Source organism: Podarcis tiliguerta (assembly GCF_965153285.1).
Source record: "Podarcis tiliguerta genome assembly, chromosome: 1".
NCBI lineage: Eukaryota > Metazoa > Chordata > Lepidosauria > Squamata > Lacertidae > Podarcis > Podarcis tiliguerta.
The window spans coordinates 121,476,039-121,498,011 of NC_139534.1; the positions used below are offsets into that span (position 1 = coordinate 121,476,039).

General features: G+C 44.7%; 1 protein-coding gene across 2 annotated transcripts in view; it reads left to right on the top strand.

The window, feature by feature from the left end:
- Positions 1 to 21,973, top strand: part of KIF26A (kinesin family member 26A) — a 160,116-nt gene that overhangs the window by 77,953 nt on the left and 60,190 nt on the right. For both annotated transcript variants that reach the window (XM_083433060.1, XM_083433061.1), the window contains exon 4: positions 14,288 to 14,454. In XM_083433060.1, the coding sequence (XP_083289186.1) occupies positions 14,288 to 14,454 (167 nt within the window). The remainder of the gene's footprint in view (positions 1 to 14,287; positions 14,455 to 21,973) is intronic.

Sequence of the window (21,973 nt, forward strand, 5' to 3'; positions counted from 1 at the left end):
TTCAGAGAAATAAATCCAGACCTACTGCTTACTTGTAAAAAAATTCCCAATGGAAAGGATTGCTTTATATTTCTAGAGCAAGTGTGGGGAACATCTTTCAGCCTGCAAGGGGTGGGCAGTGAATGGAGCTGCAAATCAATTCTACAAATCTATGATTTTATGATTCGCTGATCATGGCAAATTAACACGATCCTAGATGTCTCTCCCCACCCCCGTCACTTACAAACTACGAATACAAAATCCCGAAATTCCTTTTTGAATTTAGAGCAGTGCAGAAAGCAGTTTGGGGTATCCTGCAGTTTGGGAGGTCCTGAGAGTGCAGCTCACAGACACATCTGAACGTGCTTGCAGATGTTGGGCTTGTTCCTCCTCTGGATCTTGGCCAACATTTGTATCCGGTTACATCTGGTAAGATAACTTGAGCAAGTATTGAACAGCTTGAATTTTGAACTGTAACGAGGAGGTTGGTGATGCAATGAAAGCGAGCCGAAAGCAAATGGCTCTGCCTCACAGCCTTGGTGGTGTTTGCATTGTCCTACCACCCATCCCACCCCTCCTCCTTTATCAGTAAGTAGAGTTAAACAACAAAAGCGGCGACAAAACTGGCGGCTGTGTATTTTTGTCTGCCTCGGATAAGTGATTCATTTTGATCAAAGTGGGTTTGTGGAAGCATATTGAGCAACTGGCTGAAGGAGCACTGTCTCAGCTCAACAAAAGCCGAATGTGTATTTCTAATGTGTGTCAGTAAATAGAGGTCAGGCAAGGTTACTCCCCCCCCTCCTAACACCCCCCCTAAAATAAAAAGCAATTATAGCAGGTTACATTACTCCAGCATAATGCTTGGGATAGAATTGGACCTGAAATGATGGTTAAATCACTTTGAATGCTTTACAGGGAGTGATTAATAAATGGAATAAATACATGTAAATAAATAAGCTTTGTTGTTGTTTATTAAACATGCATGCCACCCTTCATCCTAAGATCTCTGGGTAGTTCATTGCATAAAAATACAACCACAAAATACACAATAGCATCATCAACAACAATAACTCCCCCATGTTAATGCATGGCTATCTCATATTGGCATCCCTATCCCTGGAAAAGACCCTGATGTTGGGAAAGATAGAGGGCACAAGGAGAAGGGGACGACAGAGGATGAAATGGTTGGACAGTGTTCTCGAAGCTACCAGCATGAGTCTGACCAAATTGCGGGAGGCAGTGAAAGACAGGAGTGCCTGGCGTGCTCTGGTCCATGGGGTCACGAAGAGTCGGACACTGAACAGCTAAACAACAAAATCTCTGTCCCTTTCTGCCTGCCCACTGGGCAGGATGCCGCCTCATCCAAAAGTAATAGATACTCTAAAAAGATAATTCCCAATTGGATGGTAGGCAAATGCACAGGGGAACCGAAGCTCTTGTCTTCTTCCTTCCTTATGCATCCTTGCCTGCCTCCTCATTTAGCAACTAATTGTCTCTGCTCTTCCCTGTCTCCCTAAAGGAGAGACAAGACGAGAATGAGCAGATAGGAGAAAGGGAACCAGAGGCTCCTGCTTTGCTGTGTTGCCTGCCTGAGATCTTCTCCAGCTTTCTCTGATACATTTTCAGAAGAGTTCTAAAAGATCCAAAAGCCTAGTCTGACTTTCCCCTAGTCAGGTTGTGAGCAGCATGTGATGCAGGACATGTTTGGTTTAGAAAACCCCCCTGATTCAGCCCCTCCAGGTAGAGCTGGGAGAGGCTTCTGTCTTGAAACCCTGGAGGAGAGCTGCTGCCAATTAGTGTTCCTTAATCCCGTGTCCCCAGATGCTGTAGGACTGGGACTCTTATCACCCCCAGCCATAGAATAAAAGAATTGTAGAGTTGGAAGGGACCACAAGAGTCATCTAGTCCAACCCCCTGCCATGCAATAATCCTTTGCCCAACATGGGGCTCGAACCCATGACCCTGAGATTAACCGTCTCATGCTCTACCGACTGAGCTAGTCATAGAATTGTAGAGTTAGAAGGTATCCAGAGTGTCATCTAGATGGCTAGCTGCTAAGAGACTGCAATCTACTCACAGAATAAAAAACTGACAGTGATCTACCCCTTTTTTTTTGGGGGGGGGGGGTTTCAGGTCAAAGTTGCTGAGCTTTTTTAAGGGGAAACTTGGCACTAAAAGATTGCCAAGACAACAACCAGCCTCACTGCAAAAGCTCCGTCTTCCATTCTGGGGATTGTGCAACCATGGGAGTGCGGGGCGAGGGGGCAGGGGCCGATTCTGTTTTACTACCACTGAGGAACCAGCGATCGACCGCAACCTACCAAAACCTCCCAGTAGATCGCGATCGACTTGTTGGACATACCTAATCTAGACCATGGGTAGGCAAACTATGGCCCAGGGGCCGTATGTGGCCCAATCGCCTTCTCAATCCGGCCCGCGGACGGTTCGGAAATCAGCGTGTTTTTACATGAGCAGAATGTGTGCTTTTGTTTAAAATGCATCTCTGGGTTATTTGTGGGGCATGGGAATTCGTTCATTCTCTCCCCCCCCCCAATAGTCCGGCCCCACAAGGTCTGAGGGATAGTGGACGGCCCCCTGCTGAAAAAGTTTGCTGACCCCTGATCTAGTCCACCCCCCTGCAATGCAGGAATCTCAGCTAAAGCATCCATGACAGATGGCCATGCAACCTCTGCTTGTTGTTGTTGTTTAGTCGTTTAGTCGTGTCCGACTCTTCGTGACCCCATGGACCAGAGCACGCCAGGCACTCCTCTGTCTTCCACTGCCTCCCGCAGTTTGGTCGAACTCATGCTGGTAGCTTCGAGAACCATCTCGTCCTTTGTTGTCCTCTTCTCCTTGTGCCCTCCATCTTTCCCAGCATCAAGGTCTTTTCCAGGGAGTCTTCGCTTCTCATGAGGTGGCCAAAGTCTTGGAGCCTCAGCTTCAGGATCTGTCCTTCCAGTGAGCACTCAGGGCTGATTTCCTTCAGAATGGATAGGTTTGATCTTCTTGCAGTCCAAGGGACTCTGCTTAGAAGCCTCCAAGGAAGGAAGTGCTTCCTGAAGTTTAGTTAGAATCTCCTTTCTTGTAACTTAATTGGCCGGCTTAGCTAGTGGTTAGGGATGATGGGAGTTGTAGTCCAACAGGGTTTTTCTGGAGCCCCAAGGTTGAAGAAAACTGCTGTGGATAATCCTGAGCTAAATGGTCCAACAGCCTGAATCTTCAAGAGGCACATATAGTAGTACTGCGAATGATATTTTTTAAAACACTTGCAGTGTAGAAATAATAATAAAAGTGCAGAACTCTGTTTGGAGGGATGGCTTCTGTGGGATTGCTCTGTGGGTTTTATTCACCCGGGGCGCATCGTATACATAAAAGTCTGAGAGGTGCATGTTTAGGCACAGACAGCAAAGACAGTTTTCTTGTTACTGGGCCACAGCTGCAGGTACTAAAACAACTACAGAAGTGAATTTTAGTCATAAAGTGCCTCTTACGCTATTTTATAATGAGCCCCGATGGAAACATTGTGAAGGAGCAGTAAAAAGTTTATGCTGGGAAATGTTTCCCCACAAAACGGCATAGGCTGTGCGCTTGGCATACTTTTTATGACGATCTTCTCGGTCTGTCAGGGAAGACTATTCCTTGGCCAAGTGCGTATGCTTGTCTCACGCTAGCAGGGAAGGAGGTTTTACAGCCTCTGGAATTACCCATAGGGAGTCTGATTTACGTCACATTTGTTCCCATTAATGGTGCTAGGTCATAAGAGTTTTAAGGTGAAATATGTTGAGGTGATGCCATTTATTCCTGTTTCATGCGCAAGCCGTCGTTTCTGTGAGGATGCAAACTTGTTCAATTAGCTGCGGCTGTGGGGTGCTATATTAGCTTAAGTAAACAAAAGCTCTTCAGATTTGTATGCCAAGGGCGCTAGTCGGAACTGGATTAAAGAAAATCTATGAAAATGTAAACTGTTGGGCTTCTTTCCACACTGCTTATTCCGGACTTGCAGAGTAGATTCAGTGCTATGATGACTCTTTTCAGACTCTTTGAAAGAATCCAGGGATTCCTTGGAAACTGATCAAGGACAACCCAAGACATTTTGCTCACTGGGCAAAAGGCAAGATTCTCCCTCCCTTCTTTGCCATGTCATGTACAGAAATCAGCTGGCCTGACAGTTGAATCTTAATTCAACACTGGAACAGGACAATGTCCACATCACATTTTTCCGTTTTACTGGGGTATTTTAAAAATAATAATTGTGCACCATCTAGAAGACATTTGTTTACGGGCTGTATAAGATGCAGCCAGCCAATGAAAATAAGGTAGCAGTGGTGTGTGGTCAGCACATGGAATGGCTTCCAGTTGTTTAGATCAGCAATCCCATTCTCATCATTGCCTGGTAGAAGGTAGCAGGCAGCCAGCTTGACCCAGCAATCCAATGTACCACAGGCTAGCTTAGGGGGTGTAGGGCAGGCTGTGTGACACACATAACTTCCCTCCAGTAGAAGGGTGTGGGCTAGGGGCTCATGAGGCACAGCTGGGTAAGGGGCCCCTGGGTAAGGGGCCTGTGGCTTATGTGAGATGATCTCCTCACTCTGCCTAGTGGTAGGGCTAGCCATGTTTGGATTCCCAACGAGATGATCAGTCATGGCAGACTAGTTTCCTGAACGATAGTTTGCTTACATTATCATTTTTCTCCTGCAGTATTCAGGCTCAGGGTAGTGTTCTTCAACCTTAGGCCACCGGACTACAATTTCCACTGTTCCTGACCATTAGCTTTGCTGGTTGAGGCTGATGGGAATTGGAGTCCAATGACATCTGAAGGGCATCAGGTGGGGGAAGGTTGCTTTAGAGCCCGGTCCTTTGTTGGGCTCCTTCCCTGGAAGAGTAGAGCAGCCGAGTTTTAGCAAGAAGTAGCCAGATGGGCTTGTGGAAAATGAGATGGGGTTTCCTGACATTAATTCCTGCTAGATCGCTTTCTGCCAATCACAGAGGCACCTGTCATCAGCTTCTGAACAACTAACACCCAAGTGCATCATTGTATATTGCTTTAAGCCTTACCATCATGAGTGATGCCTAAATATTACATTGATTGACATGTTGTAAGTGCCAAAGATACAAGGAAACCCCAACGGCGGTTTCATTCCACATCTTTTCTGCTGCTTCCTGAGACATGGGGTGGGACACGTCAGTATTGGTTTCCCTTGTTCTGGGGCCAAGTTTGCTAGTTCCCACTTCCCCACTCCTGATCCCACCAAATGCAGGACCTCCTCAGAATGGCAGTGTGCGTGGGACAAGGATTAATCTTGTTTCTCTGCACAATAATATCCTGATTCTGTTCACCTACACCCCTGCCTAGAAAACAACATCTTCCCATATTGGTTAAATGTGATCACACATTGAATGTGAGGTGTAGTTAGATCTCATGGCACTCTAATCGTGAGTTAAGCCATGAATCAACCCTCTAAGGTGGGCCGCTCCAATTATCTTCTCATGAGAGATGGGATGGCAGGCCTGGAAGAACTCGGTGTGTCTTGAGGAGATCAGGAGAACCTTACTGGATTACACTCATCTGGTCAAGCAGCCTGTTTTCCACATGGTGATCAACCATATGCCAATGTGAAGTCCGTACCCAGGACACGAAGAAGAAGAAGAGTTTGGATTTGATATCCCGCTTTATCACCTCCCGAAGGAGTCTCAAAGCGGCTAACATTCTCCTTTCCCTTCCTCCCCCACAACGAACACACTGTGAGGTGAGTGGAGCTGAGAGACTTCAAAGAAGTGTGACTGGCCCAAGGTCACCCAGCAGCTGCATGTGGAGGAGAGGAGACGCGAACCCGGTTCCCCAGATTACGAGACTACCGCTCTTAACCACTACACCACACTGGCTCACTACACCACACTGGCTCACAAGGACAAACACTCTCTCCATTGTTGTTCCTCAGTGACTGGGATTCAGAAGCATACTGCCTCTGACGCCATCACTTGGTAGCTGTTGTTAGGCTCATCCACCATGAATTTGTCTTACACCCTTTTAATGTCACCAAAGTTGGTGGCCATCACTACAAATTGTGCATACTATTTTCATTTCAAATTTATATCCTGCCCCTCCTTCCCAAGGAGCCCCGGGGCAACAAACGCACAAGCAATATGACGTCTAAAAACAATGCAGACTGGGGAAAACCTCTATTTAAAAGAGTTGTGAGAAGAGAATGACTGCTCCATACACGCAGGGCAGATTTGGGCTTGTGTTTCGCCAACATTAGCCCTCCATGCCACAAGGGCTGTGTGAAATTCTTTCTCCTGTATGTCCTGAACAGAGACTCTTTGCCCATTTTCTCCACGCTGCGAATAAATTTAGATCCATCTCCCGCTTTTTGGTTGCTTTTAGACCAGGGCTGCCCAACTTCCAACAGACTGCGATCTACTCACACTATAAAAAAACTGGCTGTGATCTACCCATTAGATTGACCAGAGTTGTTGAGCCAAAGTTGTTGAGCTCACGGCTGATATGATATTTGAACAACGTTTTAAGGATGCACACAGGCCTTCATTTTATCATTCCTTGACTGCTACCCCGCAGTCATGTCCCAGGGAGACTTGACAGTCACCAAGTGCCTGCAACGAGGGATCCGCAGTCTTATCACGCTGTTACAAAACCTTTGGAGAGGATTCTTCAACTCTGGGGCAAGGGGTGCCATATCTAATTTCGCCCTCACTCTTGTCAGCACATGGCCAAACTTGTTTAACCTCTGACTCGAAGGGTGTTAATTGAGTAATTAAAGATTTAGTGGAGTGATATGGATCATCTGTAGATGTGTTATTTCGCTAATTAATTTATCTTGGCAAGCCCGAAACCATTTCCCCTCCTCTTTTGGCAATCAATGCACACACTCTTGCAAAAACCCCTTCCGTTGATACAAACCAGGCTTGTAGAACTAGGTTTTGTTCTGGGCGGTTGCTTGGGCATTGTTGTATGGGCCGGTGCATATTTTCGGGTGATGAAGGTATATCTGTTGACACTGGAGGTCAACAGGCCCCTTTGGAGGTTTGCAAAATGAAATAAGTTACTTCATGTTGTCTGATTTACGAGGTCTGTGACTATTGTCTGCTGCGACTGACAGTGACTTTCTAAGGTGCTTTAAACAACTTTCCCCCTTGTCTACTTTTATTAATGCCAAGGACTGAAGCTCTGGCCTTCTCCATGCCCAGCACATTCTCTGCAACTGAGCAAAATACCGTTCAGATTTGCTTTGCACACACTAATGCAGTAATGTGTGTAGGACTCTTATCAATTGGTGGTGCCAAATGACTGGGCTACTTCCTCAGGCCAATATCCTATGAGGCTAGAGAAAGATCATACGAGAAGCATTTCTGCCCTACTATTGCATATGGTAAACAGGTTTCGTAGGATTTTTTTGGCAATGTTTCAAAAACCTGGTGCACCTGTTTAGTCAGAAATGACAGTGGGACAAGAGAATATGGTGGGAATTGGCCTTTAGCTCAGAATGTTCTGTGTGTATGCAAAGCCCCCTTTATACTCATTACTTGTCTGAAGGGGGCATTATGTAATTACTGGTGAGTAGGGGATCCTCTGGCATAAGGCACGTGGCTTGTCGTTCATGTATTAGTATGCTTGTATGTAGTGGTGAAACCTACATGTGAGCAACCACTTTTGTATAGGCTTACAGATGACCGTGTTAACATGTAAATATCTGGACAGATGGCCCACACTGTGCCTGAATTTAGAGCGTGTTTAATTTTCAACCTTCAAATTCCAAAAATGAGGGGTGCTAAAAAGTTGTAGCCTGACTTGGGAATTCAAAACATATTTTGGTTAAACATAATTTAGTTTTGCTTGGTAAGTAAACTGTGTGTAAAAATGCACAGAAATCATTAAAAACGATTGGCAAGAACTTGCAGTTATATTGTTGTTGTTGCTGTTGTTTTAGAATTACCTGACATTTTCAGAAAGTAAAATTAAAAATATTTGGTTTTCTGAAAACAGTTTATGTGCTTCGACAAAAGTAGACTTACCAAGCTAAATGTTGTCCAATCACAAAAAATAGCAGATTTGAATTCCTCACACCCAAAAACATATTTTAAAGACCTTTCACTGAAGAAATTTGCAAAAAGTACACTTCACCCCCTAAAATGACACTCCCTAGTGCCCCATGCCAAGGCTGGAGCCAAGAGTATGGCCCCAATTCCCAGTAATTGTGTGGTGCCTCCTTCACTCAAGAAACACACAAAAAGGGCTTATGTCTCTGTGCAATAGATGCAGAGCAGTGGATTTAACTAACTATAGAAAAGATCTAGCACGTCACCATAGGAGATGGTTGTAAAACATGATCTATAGCATTGTGGATTTTAAAGTTTGGTGGCATCCCGGGGAGTATTTAATTGCATTTGTGCTTCATTACAACGCTGTCTCTTTTTGCCTAAATTTATTTTAACTAATTAGTTTGAAATGTCAGAGTAGTATTTCAGATGGCAGAAACATCATCCATTACCATTCACGGAGTCGTTAACCCTAGCTACAAATATGTATTGTGGCATCTCCTCTAATTAAGCATTTTCTAAACGAATTCCTGGACTCTACTTTTAGCAGTCCTTCCTAAAAATAGTTTAGAAATGAATTGCATTGATCTCTACATTCGCATGAATAGTGTCTTGCACTGGGGGAATCAAGACAAAGGATGAGATCATGAATGACTAGTAGTCATGATGGCTATAAGCTGCCTACAGAATTAGAGGCAAGGCGACACTGAATACCAGTCAGTGGATAACAATACAGTGGTACCTCAGGTTACAGATGCTTCAGGTTGCAGACTCCGCTAACCCAGAAATAGTACCTCGGGTTAAGAACTTTGCTTCAGGATGAGAACAGAAATCGTGCTCCGGCGGCGCAGCAGCGGTGGGAGGCCCCATTAGCTAAAGTGGTGCTTCAGGTTAAGAACAGTTTCAGGTTAAGAACAGACCTCCGGAACGAATTAAGTTCTTAACCCGAGGTACCACTGTATCAGGAGAGGGCTGTTCCCTCACACCCCATTGTCCACTTTGTGAGTTTCATAGGCACTTCTGGTTGGCTGTGGTGGGAAACTGGATAATGGACTAAATAGGCTCCAGAGTGTTTTAGCATGTCCTGAAGCCATGCAGACCCTGTTGTTGTTTTTGTTAATAATAATAATAATAATAAAATTTATATACCGGCCTTTTTCAGAAGATCCCAGGTTGGTGTACAACATTAAAAACACGTTACAGAACATCAACGATTAAAACGTAATAGAAACCTAATAACAAGCATACTGACAGGCAGCCTAACAATAAAATAGTCATCATAATAGCAGTCCTCTCCTCCACACTTTTTCAGGCCGTAGATGATTTAATAGCCATAGGCCTGGGTAAAGAGGAATGTTTTGGCCTGGCAGCTAAATAATAATAATAATAATAATAATAATTAATAAACATTTGTATTTATATTCTGTCCTTCCCAGTTCAAAAAACTGGGCTCAGGGCAGCTAACAACAAATTTAAAACAATTGATGCAACAAAAAACAGCATAAAATACAGTATAAAACATGAATAACAATAAATTCAGAATTCAAAAATCAATTTAGGGGGAAAATCCATTCAATAAACATTAGATGATCACCAGGGCTAGCTGGCTAAATTAGTCCTATTTGGGCCAGCAAGGAGACCAGGGGAGAATTAGCTGTGGGATCCCAGAGTGGGTAATCTTCATAAAAAGGGGAGGGGGAGGGAAGGAAGTGGAATGAAAGATTAGACTAAGTTCAGATTGAAAGCCAGGCGGAATAGCTCTGTCTTACAGGCCCTGCGGAAGGAAGTTAAATCCTGCAGGGCTCTGGTCTCATGGGACAGAACATTCCACCAGGTCAGAGCCATCACTGAGAAGGCCCTGGCCCTGGTGGAGGATAATTTGACTTCCTTAGGGCCCAGGACCTCTAAACTATGATTATATATGGACCTTAAGGTCCTCTGCGGGGGATACCAGGAGAGGCGGTCCCATAAATGGAGGTGCCATAAATACATGTCCCGTGAAGACAGGTAACGAAGCCGCCAGGCGAGCCTTCCGCAATCGGGGAGCCACTACAGAAAAGGCCTGTTCTCCTGTTGCCACCTTCTGAACCTCTCTGGGATGGAGGGACATAGAGAAGGACCTCGGAAAACAAGCACAGGGTCCAGGTCTGATCATATGGGGGGAGGCAGGGGGTTGGAATAGATTTGGTCCCTTCCAGCTCTATAGTTCTAAGTGGATAGACTTCATTGCGGCTAGAGAGACTGTAGCTTTCAGGTTAGAAAGCCGGGTGGGAGCTGCAAGCATCATCTGTGTAGAACACCTCTGGTTTAAATAGGGAAGGGTTGTCTTCATGATCTCCTTGTGTTAATCACCATGCCCTCAATATGAATAACTGGGTATTTATATACCTGGCTGTGGGTTCTAAATCAGGTTGCCAGAACAGGCAAAGATCCATTTGCACACACGGCTTTGCAGGAGGTTAAAAAAATAAAATAAAAGTAGCTATCTCCTCTGAGAATGAAAACAGTTGTGAAAATGTGAGTTATATGAAATGTGGTGTGTATCTGTGAAGGCTTTTATATGTTTGTTTGTAGGTGTCTCTCTCCCCCAACCCCCCCCCCCAAGAAGAAATCAATGTTTTTACTCGGTTCTTTTGGCTGCTCATGTGGAAAGATGCTACAAATGTGCCTACTTGGTTTGTTCCTCTTAAAACAGATAGTGCTTGTAGATGATGCGCGACTGAGAAATAATTCCTGACAGTTATAACTGAAGCAGATAAACCGTTCTGCCAGCCACCGAATAATGCCGTAAAACAAAAAGGGTTCTGCTTATCGTTTTCCATGTTTTCATGCTTGTCAGACAGTTTAACAGTGCATTACCTATAACAAAGGGTCTCCGTTTTATTCCTCTTGTCTGCCTCTGGTCATGGTTTTAACCTTGTCCAGCGATGGACCTTTGCCGACATGGCTTCCTTTTTATTGCTTATTATTGTGGCTGTGTACAGAATATAGGAAAGACAAAATGGCTTGTCAGGCAGACGTGGTGGTTTGGGAAACATCTTACAGGACTATCAGGCTTAGATCAGGGCTAGGTGTGATGGGAGTTCAACAATATTTGGAGGACCACAGGTTCTCCATCACTGGTTTAGATGATCCATTGAAGTCACCTGTTCCAAATCTTTGTGCTGGTAGGACTCCCAAGATCTGCTGATGTGGCCTTCCAGATAGTAGCTCAAACTCCCTTCCGTTCAAGTCTTCCATTCCTTTTTACTCCAATCCTTCTCCCTCCCTTATCTCTTAACTGCTGCTGCCTCCTGCATTATTTTTGCTTCATTTGCAGCGCTGCAGTGACCTCCCTGGGGCACAAGGCTGGGCCATAGCTGTCAACTTTCTGATTTGAAAATAAGGGATCAGCAGCCTCACCTGTCCCAGGGACAGTCTACGGGATATCTAACAATCCAGGATAGCAGCGGGAAACGGCGCTGGAATAAGGGAATTTCCTGCAAAAAAGGGAAGGTTGACAGCTATGGGCTGGGCAGTGTGCATGGAGGTCCTCAGCTGCCCAGGCGACAAGATCCTCCTTTCGGTCTCGCTGATGTGGTCCAAAGGAAAGCAGAGCACTACATTTGGCACCGTGGGTTAAACCACAGAGCCTAGGACTTGCTGATCAGAAGGTTGGCGGTTCGAATCCCCGCGACGGGGTGAGATCCTGCTGCTCGGTCCCTGCTCCTGCCAACCTAGCAGTTTGAAAGCACATCAAAGTGCAAGTAGATAAATAGGTACCACTCCGGCGGGAAGGTAAACGTCATTTCCGTGCACTGCTCTGGCTGGCCACATGACCCGGAAGCTCCCTCGGCCAATAAAGCGAAATGAGTGCCGCAACCCCAGAGACAGCCACGACTGGACCTAATGGTCAGGGGTCCCTTTACCTTTACTTTTTACATTTGGCACCAGCTTGGCTGCAGGAGTTGCCGGAAAGAGGCATACAAGATGCCGTCCAACCTCCTTATGGACTGCTCTCTGGACTTGTGTAGGGTTTATTCCTTAGCCCTTTCTTCTCCCAAAGATGTCGCACAATGCAGTGGAGGTCTAGGATCAGATTTCCTTCTCCTAGATGGGAGACCTTTTCAGGTTGCCAAGCCCCATCTGTTCCTTCTTTCCCTCTATTGCAGAAACTGCCTTCTTGACTGTTGGACCCACTATTGGCCTTGTCTTCTCAGTCCACCGAAGCCTAATTGTGCAGTTACAGTTGGAAATAGTATTTATTTTAGTTTAGTTTATTTGGGGAATTTCTATCCATTGTAACCGCCCCCAGAGCTGGTTAAGGTAAAGGTAAAGGGACCCCTGACCATTAGGTCCAGTCGTGACCGACTCTGGGGTTGCGGCGCTCATCTCGCTTTATTGGCCGAGGGAGCCGGTGTACCAGCTAAGTGATGTGGCTAGCATGACTAAGCCACTTCTGGCGAACCAGAGCAGTGTATGGAAACGCCGTTTACCTTCCTGCCAGAGCGGTGCCTCTTTATCTACTTGCACTTTGACGTGCTTTCAAACTGCTAGGTTGGCAGCAGCAGGCACCAAGTGATGGGAGCTCACCCCGTCGTGGGGATTCGAACCGCTGACCTTCTGATCAGCAAGCCCTAGGCTCTGTGGTTTAACCCACAGCGCCACCCGCGTCCCTTTCCAGAGCTGGTTACAAACATACAAAACCAATATGTAAACTATGCCATAATAATACACTAAAAGAAAAGATAGACACCGGAAATCAAATCCGGGTAAGGTTCATGACAAAACCGACAAATACCGTGAACTGCCCCATAAAAATTATTTCAGTCACAGAAAGCTTGGTAAAATAAATGGGTTTTTAGTTGGCGTCGAAAAAGGCAACAATCTGCAGCAGGCGGTCTTTGTGAAACACAGCCTTGGAGTCATCTTTGATTCTTCCCTATCAATTTGATCAAGGTGTCTTCTTCTCTCTTATTTCAAGCCCCTTGTCAAAACCCACATCTTTAGTGTTTCTGAACAGTCACCATCACTTCTATTGCTGTTTGATGCTGTCATCCTCCCTCATCATCCTTTGTCATCCTCTCTCATCATTTCATTTCCCTGACATCCTATCCTCATCCCAGTTCTGTAGTCTCCTGGGCCGGAATTGCCTAATATCTGTGTTCCACACAGCATAGCTACTAAATAAATATGGTAGTTATTTAGGTTGTAGTAAGAGATCTGAAGTCTCCCAGACAGGTAGTCATCCTGTCTTTTGTGGCTCATTCACACGGGTGTACAACATGGATTTGAAGCTGCTTCTCTCTCTCTCTCTCTCTCTCTCTCTCTCTCTCTCTCTCTCTCTCTCTGCATCCACATGACATCCTCTTTATCCAAGTTGCAGCCCATACTAAATTCGGATTTTCCTGTCTGCAGAATAATCCAAAAAGGGAAAGACATTCAGCATGAAATGGCGTGTTACCCAGTTGTGAACGTACTTAAGCATATTGTGTGCATGGGTGTTTTTTTATTATTATTTAAAAAAACACCTGTGTGGTGATGTTTCGATGGGTACCATCTATCATCATGGTTTCCACCAGCCCAAAGGGAAGGATGTGGCCTGTCCTTTTTCTACTGGTTGTTTCTGAAGAAACGTTCATTGTGGTTGTAGCTGTATTTTTAAAACCGCTCATTTGAAGTGCTGTCGCACAGAACAGCTGTGTAAAAAATAATATGTGCACTTGTAGTTATGGGAGGTAGGAAAGGAAAAGGAGGAGGAAGGAAGCAACAGTCTTTCATGGGAGCAACTCCAAATCTATGCTAGTCTTGAAGCAAGATGCTTTTTAATGGACTGCTCTTTTGTGCAAGTCAGGTACCGTATTTTTTGCTCTATAAGATGCACCAGACCACCAGATGCACCTAGTTTTTGGAGGAGGAAAACAACAAGAAGAAAATTCTAAATCTCAGAAGCCAGAACAGCAAGAGGGATCGCTGTGCAGTGAAAGCAGCAATCCCTCTTGCTGTTCTGGCTTCTGGGATAGCTGCGCAGCCTGCATTCGCTCCATAAGACGCACACACATTTCCCCTTACTTTTTAGGAGGGAAAAAGTGAGTCATAGAGCAAAAAATATGGCATATTGAAATATAATGATGATGATGATGATGGGTATATGAATAAAGTTAAATAAATACCCAATTGTATGCCCACAGTAGATCTGAGGTGGGTGGAAGTACTATTAGTCTTAAGTTAATATATTTATAACTCCCTGTTTTTAATTTTGCTTTTCCCTTAGGAGGCTACAGCAGCAGAGTGCGGAAGGGAAGGCTCCAATATTCAAGTCACCTCAGGGCAAAACAACTGTGACCAAACTGGCACCACTGGGCCATTGGCTTCCCAAAGTCTGGTCGCCCCGGCCGGCGTCTCTGCAGGGACTTCAGCTGCAGCGTCATTCTTCATAAGGTAGTTTTCACCATTACGATTTACATAGTTGCTCTTGCGTATGAAATGACCACAAACCAAGTGCTTACTGGGCGGTTGGTGTTGTTGTTGCAGATGGCAGCTCAGGCAGGAGAATGCTTGGGTCATGAATGGGATCGCTATGCAATGGAAGCATGAGCTTGCAACTTCTTCTGGGGGAAAAGATTGTGGGGTTGGGAGCAGGGTGGAGTTGTAGCGGAAAAGCAATGGGTGGCCGAAAGGCTAGGCATCTTCCTTCCACCTCTTGCTTCTCTACTGGAAATCTTGCTTACCTGTGCCAGGAAAAGTGGGGGCTGTGTTTTGCAAGCATGTACAAAGGTGCTTTCTTTTCTCACTCATTCACAGAGGTGTGCGTGGACAAACACTAGGTGGTCTTGGGAACTGTAGCCCCATGAGTAAGGCTAGATATTTTCATAGCAGAGACTTGGTAGTGCCTTCACCAAACCATGAGCCCCAGTATGGCATCTGAGAACAACGGCAGCTAAAAAGAACAACAGAAAGCCCCTCTTTCTGAAAACCTGGAGAGCATAGACAAGGAAGGCCCTCCAGACGTCATTGGACTAAAATCTCCCATCAGCTCCAGCTAGCATGAGCAATAGCCAGGGAAGATGGAAGTTGCAGTCCAGGGTTTATATCCCTGGTGTATGTTGTTGGCGTTCATCTGCCTCGAGAGACATTGGAGGGCGCCTCTGGGGGTGAAGTCAAACTGCTGTGTTAACAGTACCAAAGGGACTTCCACTGGGTGCAAGCCTGAGCAGTGTGCATGCAAGACTTGGACTGCCTAGATGACAATATTTCCCTTCTTGGCCTTTCTGATGTGCACCAAGGAAAGCAGAGCAATACATTTGGCACCAGCTTGGCTGCAGGAATTGCCGGAAGGAGACGTACAAGGTGCCATCCAACTGTCTTAGAGACTCCACTCCAAATTTGTGTAAGGCAGGGTTTCCCAGACTTGGGTCTCTAGTTGTTTTTGGACTACAATTGCCATCATCCATGGCCATTGGCCCTGCTGGCTAGGGATGATGGGAGTTGTAGTCCGGCCACAGCAGAAGACTCAGGTATGGGAAACCCTGGTGTAAGGTGTACTCTTTAGCCTTTTCCTCTTCCGAAGATATCCTGCAAGGCAGCAGAGGTTTCGGATCAGAGCTTTCCTTTTCTGGTGGTATGCTCAGTGCTGAGCTCTAAGGACCGAGTGATCTGCTTTGGTGTGAAGCCGCTTTCTGTGTTTCCATCCACTTCTCTTTTTAGCTACTGGGATACCTGATATTGCTGGGTTCCAACATTACTCCCGTGGACTTCTCATTTTTGTTCTTTCTCACACTGATTCTATCTTTTGTAGATAGCGCCCACAAGCTGTTACATAACTTGGGCAGATTTTGCTTTGTTACGCTCAGTGAAATGTACGCAGGCTGCATTTGCATATTGACTCAAGAGTCCTTGTTTAAAAGTGGTTGCTCAACTTCATCAGGCTTAATTATGCAACGCTCTTACATTTAACTTTGATATTTTTACTCATTAGCCTCAAGAGGAAGCGCGTAGTCTTCTGCTCGCACACGTGCTATAATACAATCTGGCACCTAAACAAAATTTGAAACGGAGTTAACTCCCAAATTCCACTCTCTCTATCGAAAGAAAGGACTGTCTAGTGTCGGACTGCAAGGCAAATGCCATCCCAAACAACCATTCCTTAATCAGGAAGATGCTTCTGGCTGAGAAGGGCTCACAGAGCTTGGCAGAAGCCGTATTTTCCCATCAGAGAACTGGCACAAGAAGAAACGGTTTCTTTTATCAAAATCTTAAGATGTTAGCGAGAGGCCCAGATGCAATAAGAGAGGGTCCTGGTTTTCACAGGTGCAAGGGCACAAATTCTGCACCATGAAAGGTGCTTGCTGGGAAATTACAGAGGTTTTAAAGGATCTTGGAGTGGGGTGAACGTTCAAAAATGCATACAGCTTAGGATCAAAGAGCAGGTTATGGGAGCAAAGAATGCTTGCTGAGAGGCAGCGTGACCTTACGGCTAGACTATGGGACGAGGACTGAGGAGAGATCTGGGTTCGAATCTGTACTCGCCAAATAAGCTTCAAGTGCAGATACAATCAGGGACAGTTAGGACAGTATACAGTATACCTGAGCTCCACGGAGGAAATGTTGGCTAATAATAAAGAGAACAAGGTTGGCTCCAAGTTGGGCAGAATGAAGAACAAGACCTTGTGCTTTTTCCCTCTTCCTCTTTAAATGCTGGTGTCTCTGTTGTGGCTCTGTAAGGCTCCTAGGTCTTACTTTAACACACCCCGCTGCTTTAAGCCATTTATCCCAACCTAACTCTGATACCCAATGTGAGAAAATAGCTCAAAGCAGCAGAGCTCAAAGCAGAACGACTTGGGAGAGGTGATTGTTTGCTCCCTTTCCTTGCGCGTTTAGTATAAAAGTTATACTCCACCACCACTATCAATGTTTAATGGTTCTTTAATAGATAATTATTTTTCTATGTTTTCAGCTGTTCTTATTTTTATCTGTAAACGAGTCCCTGTCAGGGAAGAAAGGTGGGGTATAAATAAATATATATATACCAATAATAGTAATCATAACAATGCCTACAAATTAATTTTAATTGCGGATGAGACTTCTATAGGTACCATTGTTGAGCATTAAAAATAAATTGATCTCAGAATAAGAGAGGTGAGAGCTTTCACTGCTCAGCTAATGTGGCTTCTATCATATTTGGGAACAAGTGGATATATAGATAGAGACAATGCATAAAAAAGGCGCTAAGAATCTCTAGGGATAGATTTTATGCTTCTAGAAAGTGGATTTAAGCTGTATAGAACCATATGAAGTTTATTTTGAAGGTACTAATTTTTATTATTTGTAATTAAATATAATTGTTTGTTACCTTTTTGTATGTTCTTTACAAAACTCCAGACCTTTATCTACCTAGCCTCCTGCTGTGACTTGGGTCACTAGAATATGGCAGAATGCTGAGAGAGAGTAAAGTGGGATGTTGAAAACCAGCTTAATAAATATATTATCTTCTTGCCTTACTCAAATGCCTATTTCTGTACCAGTATATGTAGACGGAATATATGCCTTTCCTCCTCTTTCTCCCCAGTTACAAATGTTCTTTTACAATTTGAGAGATTAAAAAACAAGAACCCCAAATATCTTTCCGGATAGGACAAATCTCTTTGAAACCACCTGCCACGTTGCAGATTTCATGCCCTTACTGCTCAAATGCCCAGAATTGTATTTGGATGTTTTAACTTCAAAAGGAAGCATTTAGTAGACTTATTTCTAGAACCAGAATGCTTGGTCATATTTGCATGCCTCTGAGTTTGCGGATTAAAGAATCTAATTATTCACTAATGAGCATTAATGGTACATATAAACTGAGGGTCACTCTCCTATTACAGGCACCTGATGGTTTGCTGATAAGCATTTGGCCATTAGATTGACCATAAAATACAGTCAATAATTGAGGTGACTGGGAGAGCAGGCACCTTATCAAGTGTAGGCCTAGCAAGACAGCTTGTCATGTCTCAGGGTACTGGCTGAGCAGTGACTGAGCATATGATTAGGCCATTGGAACATTGTGCCCCTAATGAAATGGGAAGAAAAGCATTGCAATATTAGCACAACTGCTAAATGACTAATGTGTTTTTCTTCCAAGGCTCAGGCGCTTCAATTAGTTCTGATAAATGGTTCGCTTTGCTGTTTATTGTGAACTGGGGAGCTGGGGGCAGGTTCAGGGGGGGCCTTGACTACCTTCGAGGCATAAGAAGCTGCCTTATCACTGGTCCATTTAGCTCAATATTGTCTTACTGTTTTAACCCACTGTGGGATCTTTGGCTGTGAAGGCTGGGTAAGGAAACAAATAAATCATAGAATTGTAGAGTTGGAGGGAACCCTGAGGGTAATCTGGTCCTATCCCCTGCTATCCAGGTATCTCAGCTAAAGCATCCATGATAGATGGCCACACAGCCTCTTCTTAAAAACCCCCAAAGAAGGAGAATCCGCTACCTCCTGAGGTACCTCCTGTTCCGATGTCAAACAGCTCTTCCTTTCAGAAAAGTTCTACCTGATGTTTAGTCAGAATCTCCTTTCTTGCAACTTGAATCCATTGGTCGGAGTCCCACCCTCCAGAGCAGGGGAAAACAAGCTTGCTCCATCTTCCGAATGATAGCTCTTTCGCTATTTGAAGATAATAATTGTTATGTACTGAGTTGAATAGGATCCAAACTGCAGCAGTCTGATTGGTCCTAGAAAAATAGGATCCAAAAGGCAGCAGTCTGATTGGTCCTAGAACAATAGGATTCAGAATGCAGCAGTCTGATTGGTCCTAGAACAATGCAGCAGTATGATTGGTTGGCAGGAACCACCCAATCATGCCCCAGATAGAAGTGAATCCACAACCTGATTGGCTTACAGTAGAATTACATAACAATAATAATAAATAATAAATTTTTATTTATATCCCGCCCTCCCCAGCTGAAGCCGGGCTCAGAGCTGCTAACAACAGTAAAAATAACACTGTTTACATGAAATAACAATCAATTAATTGAAATATATTCTAAAATCCATTCATTCGAAAATCAATTCAGAGTCAAATTAATGGCAACCATTGGGCTAGAGTTCTGTGAAGATTACAGAAGGAGGGGGGTCAGACTGTGCCTTGGCCAAAGGCTTGGTGGAACAGCTTTCTCTTGCAGGCTCTGCGGAAAGATGTCAAGTCCCGTAGGGCCTAATCTCTTGCGACAGAGCGTACCACCAGATTGGGGCCATGGCTGAAAAAGCCCTGGCTCTGGTTGAGGCCAGCCTAACCTCTCTGTGGCCCGGGATCTCCAAGATGTTTTTATTTGAAGACCGCAAGGACATCCGTGGGACATACCAGGAGAGGTGGTCCCGTAGGTACAAGGGTCCTAGGCTGCATAGGGCATTAAAGGTTAAAACCAGCATCTTAAACCTGATCCTGTGCTCCACCGGGTGCCAGTGCAGCTGGTACAGCAGTGGGGGAATGTGATCCTATGGCGAGGACCCCGTAAGGAGTCTCGCCGCGGCATTCTGCACCTGCTGGAGTTTCTGGCTATCATATATCCTCTCACTCTCCTCTTTTCCCGGGCTAAACATACCCAGCTCCATCAACCATTCGTCATACGGCTTGGTTTCCAGACCTTTGACCATCTTGGTCACCCTTCTCTGCACATGTTTCACCTCGTCAATATCCTTAACTCCTTCTTCTTCATCACCTGATTGACAACTGCTCTCCAGAGTTTCAGACGGGGGCCATTTCTCCCAGGCCACCTTGGAGACGCTGGGGATTGAACATGGGATTGTGCAAAGGTGCATATATCTCCATCCAAACATGAAAGAAGTGTTATTGCAATCAAAAAATCCAGCCCAGCTAGGCAAAATCGCTTTAGCAGGGTCAGTGAGTTGTGTCACCCTGGAGAAAGGTGTATGGTCTAAGAAGCAGGTAGAAGGTCCCAGATGGTTTTATTTGGTGCCTGGTCTGAGGTTCCCCACCCCGATATATCTAAACATAACATTAACCACTTATCTTCAACATTTTCAGATCTAGCCATTTATTGGTTCATTCATGCATTATGGGACACAGTGTTTTTTATTTTATTTTTTTACCATACGTTTATATGGTGTTCATGGCTTATGTCAACGACCAACAACTTGAACAAGAGACTCAAAACTATTCAGAACAAGCAAAAACAGCTTTAGGGGACCTTGGTCGTTTCTGGAGGGAAAAGTCCTTCTCTATCTCAGTTATGGCTATAATTCTTGCAGGTGTGAGCACTAAGACTGCAAACTGGGAGCAATCCCCATTTAATATAGTGATGATTTCTAAGGAAGCATGCATGGGACTGGGATGCTCATTTTCCGAAAGGAAATTTGGGGCAGCTCCTGATGTACCTCCAGCAAGGAATCTCTATCTTATTCTGCTAAAGTGACTTTATCAAAATAGTTATTCCAGCAGATCCCTCTCTCGGATTTTTCAGTGATTTGCCCATGCAGATCTGAGGTCAAAATATATATTCTAGAGCATTTGTGCCAAAAGAAAATTCATCAAAACACTTTAAATCATTAACATACTTCCTGTGCTGCCTTGGATAACAGAGACCCCTGGACTTAGGTGTGCATACAATTTTCTTTTTCACCTCCCCCCCCCCCCAACGTGAGTGCCTTAACATTCATACATTATTTAATACAGCAATGGATGTGAACTGCCTTTTGTCTTTCTGAACTGCTTGCTGTCCAGGCTTCTGTGATGTGACCTTGGGTAGTAACCATAGAAACGTGTTAAAAGCATCAGCCTAAAAAGAAAAAAGAATAGAGAGAAAAAAATCAGTAGTTTGGAATGACAGGGATTCAAATTCCGCGAAAGGAGGTTATGATGTATTAAGGATACTAGAAGCATATATTACTTCTAACCTGTTAAACCTGATTATTCTGAGATGATCAGCGCTTTTCATAATTTTCGTGAAGGGGAAAGTGTATGGAGACGTACTACGCATTTTTAAAATAGCCTGCTTTAGAAATATTTGCAGCTAAATCTTTGGAAGCTGTCATCTTGAGACTTGGCTTAGCTGTTAAATGTGGGCATTGTTTCTCCACTGAGTTGATGATGTAGTCCTCCAGTTTTCTATATTTAATAGCTAGAAACATTTACTCAACGCGCCCCCCCCCCCGTCCCTCTGGGAATAACTTGGCACTGCAGCTTTTGCACACACAGAGCTGGCATGATTTAAAACCCGTCTTGACAGATGGAGAGAGAGATAACTGGGTTAGTAGTTAAGTAGGTCACTAGAAACAAATGGATTCTGTGACTCATCAGATACCAAGTTAGCCCTTTTAACAGTGCTGCATGTAGAATTTCTGGAGGCTGTGCAGTGAACCTCCATAGACTTTTGGTGGGGTGGGTGGGGTTTTTTTGAGTTTATATGGTGGTCCTTAAGTGTTGCTAAGAGTGCTAACAGGGAAGTCTCTTTAAATGAGGGGTGCTTGTTAAACAAAAGGCAGATTTTTCGCGCCATGTGGTCGAGCCAGCCCAGGGTGACTTCGACACCGTATTAAGATGATGAAAATGTCTTCTGAATGCAATGCCCATGTGATTTGCCAGGCATTGGACGATGCTAAAAGTTCTGCAGGGTACGATGGATCTCGGTTCTTGCTGTGTGAAGGGGGTGCATCCGGATAAATGGTTTGCTGCATGCAAACCACAGGTGGAAAGGGCGTCAAGTACCTCAGTTAGAATCCGCCTGTGCACAAAATTCCTCTTGTGCCTTCAAAAAGGAAAAGCTGCACTTTCACTGTACTGCAGACAAAGCAGGATGGAGTGTTTCATCTTCACGTACCTATTTGATCTGGCAGGAATGGGATCTGGCAGGAATGGGAAGGTCCGGCCCACACATGACGCAAGGTGAAGCTCAGGTTGGCTCAGGTGGCAGAATCTGCAGGGGCAGCAGAGCCAGCCTCCCAAGTTTGCTTGCCACTG